This window comes from Schistocerca americana, chromosome 5 (assembly GCF_021461395.2).
Source record: "Schistocerca americana isolate TAMUIC-IGC-003095 chromosome 5, iqSchAmer2.1, whole genome shotgun sequence".
NCBI lineage: Eukaryota > Metazoa > Arthropoda > Insecta > Orthoptera > Acrididae > Schistocerca > Schistocerca americana.
The window spans coordinates 68,432,404-68,442,642 of NC_060123.1; the positions used below are offsets into that span (position 1 = coordinate 68,432,404).

General features: G+C 44.2%; 1 protein-coding gene across 1 annotated transcript in view; it reads right to left on the reverse strand.

The window, feature by feature from the left end:
* The window catches only part of LOC124616210 (pickpocket protein 28-like), a 146,089-nt gene extending 142,261 nt beyond the window's left edge, over positions 1-3,828 (reverse strand). The window contains exon 1 of the mRNA XM_047144513.1: positions 3,755-3,828. Coding sequence (XP_047000469.1) covers positions 3,755-3,828 — 74 coding nt within the window. The remainder of the gene's footprint in view (positions 1-3,754) is intronic.
* Positions 3,829-10,239: the final 6,411 nt, after the last annotated feature.

Below are 10,239 nucleotides of genomic sequence, written 5' to 3' on the forward strand. Positions count from 1 at the left end.
TAGAAGGAAATCTCTTGGGAGTTCTGAACTGTATGTAGTGGGTCTTTTCAAAGTTAATGACAGCGAATTGGCTATGAACCACTTATTAATGTCAGTAAAAATCTGATTAGGTACCCTTTCTAGCTACCCTTTGATTTACTATTTATTGCAATGTTTGTATCATCTGCAAATAAGACAAACTTGGCATCTCGTAATGTAACAGATGACAGGTCATTAACATACACAAGAAAAAGTAGTGGACCTAGTATGGAACCTTGGAGAACACCACATGTAATTTCTTCCCAGTCAGATGATGTCTGATTGCCTACTACTTAAGTGTTACATAATGACACCCTTTGTTTTCTACTTGTAAGATATGACTGGAACCACTTTGCAGCACTACCAGTGATGCCATAATGTTTTAATTTACTTAAAAGAATGGTGTGATTCACACAGTCAAAAGCCTTTGACAGTTCACAGAATATGAAAGTTGCCTTTAATTTGTTGTCTAATGAATTAGGGACATTTTCAATTAAGTGTAAATAGCCTTCTCTATATCAGAACCCTTGAGATACCCAAACTGTGACTTTGACAGCATGTTATTTTCGCTAAGGTGGTTAAGTAGATGCTTGAACATAACCTTTTCAAAGATTTTTGAAGAAGTTGGCAAAAGTGAGATCGGTCGGTAGTTTGACGGCATTTCTTTGTCCCCTTTCTTGTGGAGAGGTGTAACTTCAGCATATTTAAGCCAGTCCAGGAATGTTTCTGTGAGAAGTGATTGATTACACAAATAACTTAAGATATGACTAAGCTCACATGAACACTCTTCTATTAACTTTGTTGATATGTTATCATAACCACTAAAATGCTTTAATTTCAAGGACTTTATGATAGATTTTATTTCTTTTGGTGAAGTAAGTGTCAATTCCATTTTACTGAGATTGCTTGTGTGCACTGATCTTAGATATTCCACTGCATTATTTACTGAACCTGACAACCCCATGCTACCAGTAACAGAGACAAAATTACCGAAATTAAAAAAAATAAAGAGTGACACTTAAATTAAAAGTGGAAGAGTACCAATGATAGGATTCGCTGATGACATAACTACCTTTGGTGAAAGCAGAAAAGATATAAAAACTGTTAAATGGAATAAGCAGACTGCTGACCTCATGTTACGGATTGAGAGTGAACCAAACCAAGATGAAGGTAATGGAGAGCAGCAGAAACGAGGATAGCGAGAAACTTATCGAAATTCTTGACCAAGTCGTTGAGGAAGAAGTAAAGGAATACTGATGGCTTGAAAGCAAAATGACGTATGATTGACGAAGCAACTACATAAAATGCACACTGGCACGGGTAAAAGTTAACAAAAATCTACAAGCACCAAACGCAGGTCTTAATTTGAGGGGGAAATTTTTGAGAATGTATGCATGGATCACTGCATTGTACGAAAGTGAATCAAGGACTGTGGGAAAACCGGGAGAGAAGAAAACCGAAGAGTTTGACGTGTGGTGTTAGAGAAGCATGCCGAAAATTAAGCTGACTGATGAAATAAGAAATGAAGAGGTCCTCCGCAGAATCGGTAGCAGAGAAATACACTCCTGGAAATGGAAAAAAAGAACACATTGACACCGGTGTGTCAGACCCACCATACTTGCTCCGGACACTGCGAGAGGGCTGTACAAGCAATGATCACACGCACGGCACAGCGGACACACCAGGAACCGCGGTGTTGGCCGTCGAATGGCGCTAGCTGCGCAGCATTTGTGCACCGCCGCCGTCAGTGTCAGCCAGTTTGCCGTGGCATACGGAGCTCCATCGCAGTCTTTAACACTGGTAGCATGCCGCGACAGCGTGGACGTGAACCGTATGTGCAGTTGACGGACTTTGAGCGAGGGCGTATAGTGGGCATGCGGGAGGCCGGGTGGACGTACCGCCGAATTGCTCAACACGTGGGGCGTGAGGTCTCCACAGTACATAGATGTTGTCGCCAGTGGTCGGCGGAAGGTGCACGTGCCCGTCGACCTGGGACCGGACCGCAGCGACGCACGGATGCACTCCAAGACCGTAGGATCCTACGCAGTGCCGTAGGGGACCGCACCGCCACTTCCCAGCAAATTAGGGACACTGTTGCTCCTGGGGTATCGGCGAGGACCATTCGCAACCGTCTCCATGAAGCTGGGCTACGGTCCCGCACACCGTTAGGCCGTCTTCCGCTCACGCCCCAACATCGTGCAGCCCGCCTCCAGTGGTGTCGCAACAGGCGTGAATGGAGGGACGAATGGAGACGTGTCGTCTTCAGCGATGAGAGTCGCTTCTGCCTTGGTGTCAATGATGGTCGTATGCGTGTTTGGCGCCGTGCAGGTGAGCGCCACAATCAGGACTGCATACGACCGAGGCACACAGGGCCAACACCCGGCATCATGGTGTGGGGAGCGATCTCCTACACTGGCCGTACACCACTGGTCATCGTCGAGGGGACACTGAATAGTGCACGGTACATCCAAACCGTCATCGAACCCATCGTTCTACCATTCCTAGACCGGCAAGGGAACTTGCTGTTCCAACAGGACAATGCACGTCCGCATGTATCCCGTGCCACCCAACGTGCTCTAGAAGGTGTAAGTCAACTACCCTGGCCAGCAAGATCTCCGGATCTGTCCCCCATTGAGCATGTTTGGGACTGGATGAAGCGTCGTCTCACGCGGTCTGCACGTCCAGCACGAACGCTGGTCCAACTGAGGCGCCAGGTGGAAATGGCATGGCAAGCCGTTCCACAGGACTACATCCAGCACCTCTACGATCGTCTCCATGGGAGAATAGCAGCCTGCATTGCTGCGAAAGGTGGATATACACTGTACTAGTGCCGACATTGTGCATGCTCTGTTGCCTGTGCCTATGTGCCTGTGGTTCTGTCAGTGTGATCATGTGATGTATCTGACCCCAGGAATGTGTCAATAAAGTTTCCCCTTCCTGGGACAATGAATTCACGGTGTTCTTATTTCAATTTCCAGGAGTGTATATGGAAAATACTGACTAGAAAAGTGGACATAAAAATAGGATATGTGTTAAGACATCAGGGGAAAACTGTCATGGGAGTAGAGGGAGCCTCGAAGGGCAAAAACTGTAGCGGCTAGTAGAGATTGAAACAGGTATAAGTAACAGATACAGGTGCAGATATTTCTATATGTGGTACCTTAATATGTACACACATCAGTGTGTTGGCTGCTTTTAATCTGCGCCGTAATCTTCCCACAAACACGTCACAAAGCTTGCGACCTGATGTATTGTTCACGGTCGTACTGCACCATTAAGAGGACAACACCTTTTAGCATAGACTAACTGTTTTGCGTCCACGTGACCACACTTCACCACCTGACTTGGTGTCCAGGGGAAAATAAACATTAATGGTTTACCCTTGCCACATGCACTTGGAGGTACTAACCAATCCAAAAACATACGACTTGTTTTGGCTATAATTATTAGTCTGTAAGTGACGTAAATACTGATGTAACGTTGTTCAATACACCGTACACAGTCACCAGTAGAAATATATGCACTTATACCCGTTAAGCCCTCTATATACAACAAGTAATTAAATACGTGCTACTAGAGGTGAAGAACCTGGAACAAGAGAGTACACACACATATCAAACGAGTCAGAAGACTAATGTACCATAAAATAAATTCAGTTCATTCGAGTACCGGCTGTTTGGAGTCTCTTTGAGTCTCTACTGCTCGTTGCTACGTGCAGAGCAGGCTGCGTACTCACCGAACGACGCCGGTGGGGTCGGAGTCGCTGTTGCCCAGGACGTAGACGGTCGGCCGCTTCTCGTAAGCGTCCATCGTGCTGTGAGCGCGGTTATCCACTAACCGGCCGCCCACAACGGCAGATGTCGTGAGCTGGGCGTGCCCTTCTCACACGCTACCGACAGGTGCGTGTGACAATGTAAGCCGCCCATGTGACACTTGAGTGTCTCCCGGCGCTGCGATGTTCAAATAACAAACGGCGCTGCATCTGGGTGACGGTGTCGTTATTATGCCATTGGCGCGATGTTACGAACATTCCGGAATTTTTTGAATAGACCTTCCATGTGTGATAACAGGAGTGTCGAAGAAAGAACGATGAATGGTACACTATAATGTAGGAATTGACATCCTGGTTCATGTTGACCGGTACCTAAAAGGAAATGCGCAAGCCATGGCACGAAAAACAGCCCCGAAACATCACAAACCACTTTCGCCCTGAACTACCCTCTCCACACATTGTGAGTAGGCGCGTCATTGGGCCGTTGGTACCCGAGATGCTTCGCATCATTTGAAAGAGGAAAAACTGCAACTCGTTGGATCACACTTCACACTTTTACTGAGATACTGACTAGTTTCTGTGTCATCTCAGACCTTGTAGACGTGCACAACATATCCAGTTTTGCACGTGTAGAGATTCTACACTAATTATAAGTAGACCTATAACATACGGTGAAGAAATAATAACTAGTTTGGAAACTTTAGAATTTTTTGGTGTCCATGTTGATGAGAATTTAAATTGGAAAGAAACTTCTGGAGCCCTTCACAGATTTAGTCCTTGGGCATTTGCACTTCGAATCATTGCAAATCTTCGGGAGAGACAAATCAGTCACCTAACGTATTTTCATTTAATAATGTCTTAAGGTATTACGAGGGGCGTTCAATATGTAATGGGTCATACTTTTTTCTCGGCCAGTTTCTGTTAAAGAAATGCTGAATTTGTTGTGGGACATCGTGGAATATTCCTGCTTCAGCCTCTATAGTTGCATGCAGTTCCGGTTGGAGTCGGCGCTATACGCAGCCTTCAAAATGGCGGCTGTAACGGAGGTACGTTACAAGCAGAGAGCTGTCATTGAATTTCGTATGGCAGAAAATCAGATCGTTGAAGATGCTCACAGGCGTTTGTGGAATGCTTACGGAACCCTGGCAGTGAACAAAAGCACAATGACTCGCTGAGCGAAGGGTCTGTCATCATCGCAACATTTGATACAATTGAAATTCCACCCACCTTGTAAGAGGTCCATGATTAATGAATTTGTTGCTAGCGCATTCGAGCAGATGTAATTTCAATGGATTGCTCATGCGCTGCCTGCGATATGTAAGCTATAAGAGAATCTCAGACCAGAGAGCAGTGTTGTCAGCAGTAGGAACTGTGTAGCAGTAGGAGTAAGTAGTTGCTAGCGAGCAGTCTGGTGTATCGTGTTGGCTGGGCCAGTCGTGTGGAGCGATGGCGGAACCTGAGCGTCGTAGTATACGGTAAAAGCAGCCTCGCGCATACGTAGTATTGTTATATCAAGTCCCATGTAAATGTTTTTAAAAAAATCTCTTAATAATAATCTTTCTCATAAAAAGTAACTTATGACAATCATTCATTTCAATTTAAAGAATGTACTAATTTCTCCAATCCTTGGTCATCCCGATTATTGAAAAGAAAAATCAGTTGTTTCTTTTTATACATGACAAATCTATCGGCCAGCATTGCACTGAGCTGCGCCAGAAAAATTTATTATAGGAGCAGATATATACGCGTTATCCGGCGACCTAATTGACGTAAGATTTTTCAATTTATTCAGAATGAATTTTCAGGGCCATGACGCAGCACTGCTGACGTCCAAAATTTACCAGTTTAAATTTACAGTCAATTATTGAAAGGTTATAAGTGAGCCGCAATTTAATTGACAGGTTAGTCACATTGTATTATTGGTAGGTTACGGAATTTATCTGTTGGGCAGTTACACCGAATGAAATAAATAATTATATTGTTTTTACTGTTGGGAGGTTACGGAATTTATTTTGTGGGGAGGTTACAACCTCTCCTTCTGAAATTAGGAAGATAATAAACTCTCTCAAGAATAAAAGCTCACATGAAATTGATGGCATTCCCAGCAGGATAATAAAAGCTTGTCCCCAAGAAATAAGTGGGATTCTTAGCCACATATGTAATAGCTCTCTGAAGCAGGGTATTTTTCCAGATAGACTGAAGTATGCCATTGTTAAACCACTGCACAAAAAAGGGGATACGTCTGATGTCACGAGCTACCGCCCTATCTCTCTTCTGACTGCCTTATCCAAAATTCTTGAAAAAGTAATGTAAAAATAAAGTTTTAGCAAAATGTCAGTTTGGTTTCCAAAGGGTTTTTCAACAGAAAATGCTATATATACTTTCAGTAATGAAATATTAAATGCTCTGAGTAACTGGAAGTCACCTGTTGGAATTTTTTGTGATCTATCAAAGGCTTTTGATTGTGTAAATCACGGAATACTTATAGATAAGCTCAAGTACTGTGGTATGAATGGAACAGTGTTCAAATAGTTTAAATCTTACCTAACTGGAAGAGTGCAGAAAGTTGAAATAAGCAGTTCGCATAATATGCAAAAAAACTAGTGATTTCTCAAACTGGGGAACAATCAAGAAAGGGGTGCCGCAAGGTTCGGTCTTGGGTCCTCTGCTCTTCTTAATATATATTAATGATTTGCCATTCTATATTCACGAAGATGTAAAGCTGGTTCTTTTTGCCAATGATACAAGTATAGCTATCACACACAACAGACAAGAATTAACTGATGAAATTGTAAACGATGTTTTTTTAGAAAATCGTTAAGTGGTTCTCTGCAAATGGGCTCTCATTAAACTTTGACAAAACACACTACATACAGTTCCACACAGTAAATGGAATGACACCATTAATAAATATAGACTTTGATCAGAAATCGGTAGCTAAGGTAGAATATTCAAAATTTCTAGGTGTATGCATTGATGAGCGGTTGAACTGGAAAAAACACACTGAGGATCTGCTGAAACGTTTGAGTTCAGCTACTTACGCTACAAGGGTCACTGCAAATTTTGGAGATATACATATCAGTAAATTAGCTTACCATGCCTATTTTCATTCTCTGCTTTCGTTTGGCATCATATTCTGGGGCAACTCATCATTGAGTAAAAGAGTGTTCATTGTACAAAAGCGTGTAATCAGAATAATTGCTGGAGCTCATCCAAGATCATCCTGCAGACACTTATTTAAAGAGCTAGAGATCTTCACTGTAGCCTTGCAATATATATATATTCACTTATGAAATTTGTTATTAACAATCAGAACGAATTCAAAAGTAATAGCAGTGCACATGGCTACAACACTAGGAGAAATGATGACCTTCACTACTCAAGGTTAATCTAACTTTGGCTCAGAAGGGGGTAAGTTATGCTACCACAAAAGTCTTTGGTCACTTACCTAATAGCATCAAAAGTCTGACAGATATCCATATAGCATTTAAAAGGAAATTAAAAGAATTTGTTAAGGCAACTCCTTCTACTCATTAGATGAATTTTTGGAAATAGGAAGTGGGTAATTTCCCCAACCCCCACAAAAAAGTATTAAGTGCCATGTAATGTTTTGTGTAATATAATATCTTGTATAGACACTTTTATTAACCTGACACGTTCCACATCATTCCGAAGTGTCGTATTCATGATGTATGGAGCAAGTACTAATCTAATCTAATCATGTAAATGTGTCCGATCTCCCGCGCGCCGGCAGGCCGCACACAGCTGTGACTTACGCAGTATTGGAACATGCGGGCATTCTCATTCGAAGAGTTCGAAGGATCACAAACAACACGCTGCTCGACTGGACGTCTCTGTTGGTAATGCTGACACACTCGTCTACCAGCTGGGATGTACAGTGGTGTTTGTCCGCTGGGTTCGTCGCCGCCAAACAGGAGACCACAGAGGGCAACGAAGGACCATCTGCGCGGACATGCTTGTGCGTTAAGAGGCTGATCGTAACAAGTTTTGGTCGTACATGGTCACAGACGATGAAACTTCGGTTCATCACTTCGAACCGGAAACAAAACAGCAATCCATGGAGTGGCGTCACGCTTGCTACTCTCCGAAGAAAAAATCAAAGACACAATCTCAGCTGGAAAAGTCATGGAGACGTTGTTTTGGAGCTCTGAAGGGGTTATTCTGTTTGATGACCTCCCTCATGCAGCAACGATCAACTATGAAGTGTGCCGAGCTACCAAAATGAAATTGAAGAAACGACTTCAGTGTGTTCGTCGCCACAAAACTACAAACGAACTTCTCCTTCTCCATGACAGCGCAGTGCCTTACAGAAGTCTGCGCAGGCGAGAGGAGCTCATAAAACTCCAATGGACTGTTCTCCCTCACCCACTCTACAACCCGGATCTCACAACTTCCGATTTCCATCTATACGGCCCAATGAAGGAGGCACTCAGCGGGAAGCACTACGTGGATGATGGGGAGGTTACTGATGCAGCAGGACGTTGGCTCCGACATCCACCACTAGAGTGGTACCATGGTACCACGTGAGCATACGGGCATTCCCAGTAGGGCGGCATAACGTCGTCGCACTGAACGGAGATCGTGTTGAACAATAGGGTTTTCTAGCCAAAAGAGTAGGGAATAATATGGTGTATTGGAATCCTGAATAAAACCATCCTGCTTAGAGAAAATTTTTTGCGATACTCATTGAACGCCCCTCGTACCACCTTAAAAATTATATACTGGCCGTATGGGATGCACACCAAATACCAATAAAAAAAATAGTGGAGGAAATGTGTCGTATGGCAGTCCACCAGCCCGAAGAATCCATACCTAACTTACCATGCTACACTACTGGCCATTAAAATTGCTACACCACGAAGATGACGTGCTACAGACGCGAAATGTAACCCACAGGAAGAAGAGGCTGTGATATGCAAATGATTAGCTTTTCAGAGCATTCACACAAGGTTGGCGCCGGTGGCGACACCTACAACGTGTTGACATGAGGAAAGTTTCTAACCCATTTCTCATACACAAACAGCAGTTGACCGGCGTTGCCTGGTAAAACGTTGTTGCGATGCCTCGTGTAAGGAGGATAAATGCGTGCCATCACGTTTCCGACTTTGATAAAGGTCGGATTGTAGCCTATCGCGATTGCGGTTTATCGTATCGCGACATTGCTGCTCGCGTTGGTCGAGATCCAATGACTGTTAGCAGAATATGGAATCGGTGGGTTCAGGAGCCTTGCTGGATCCCAACGGCCTCGTATCACTAGCAGTCGAGATGACAGGCATCTTATCCGCATGGCTGTAACGGATCGTGCAGCCACGTCTCGATCCCTGAGTCAACAGATGTGGACGTTTGCAAGACAACAACCATCTGCACGAACAGTTCGACGACGTCTGCAGCAGTATGGACTATCAGCTCGGAGACCATGGCTGCGGTTACCCTTGACGCTGCACCACAGACAGGAGCGCCTGCGATGGTGTACTGAACGTCGAACCTGGGTGCACGAATGGCAAAACGTCATTTTCTCGGATGAATCCAGGTTCTGTTTACAGCATCATGATGGTCGCATCCGTGTTTGGCGACATCGCAGAGAACGTACATTGGAAGCGTGTATTCGTCATCGCCATACTGCCGTATCACCTGGCGTGATGGTATGGGGTGCTACTGGCTACACGTCTCGGTCACCTCTTATTCGCATTTACGGCCCTTTGAACAGTGGACGTTACATTTCAGATGTGTTACGACCTGTGGCTCTACCCTTCATTCAATCCCCGCGAAACCCTACATTTCAGCAGGATAATGCACGACCGCATGTTGCAGGTCCTGTACGGTCCTTTCTGGATACAGAAAATGTTCGACTGCTGCCCTGGCCAGCACATTCTCCAGATCTCTCACCAACTGAAAACGTCTGGTCAATGGTGGCCGAGCAACTAGCTCGTCACAATACGCCAGTCACTACTCTTGATGAACTGTGGTATCGTGTTGAAGCTGCATGCGCAGCTGTACCTGTACACGCGATCCAAGCTCTGTTTGACTCAATGCCCAGGCGTATCAAGGCCGCTATTACGACCAGAGGTGGTTGTTCCGGAAACTGATTTCTCAGGATCCATGCACCGAAATTGCGTGAAAATGTAATCACATGTCAGTACTAGTATAATATATTTGTCCAATGAATACCCGTTTAACATCTGCATTTCTTCTTGGTGCAGCTATTTTAATGGCCAGTAGTGTATTCTGCAGGACTCCTTTAATCTGAGGAAACTTTTTGAAAGGAATCAAGTCATACACTTTGGGCTACGGTACAAAACAATGCAAAAATCTTATGGAAGTTTCGAACCAGGCAAATTCAACTGATTATTTTACATTAGTTTCAACCGGAGGGTACGTTTGTCGATCTAGGAAAACTCGGTCTGCCGAAAAGAAAACAGCACCTTTTT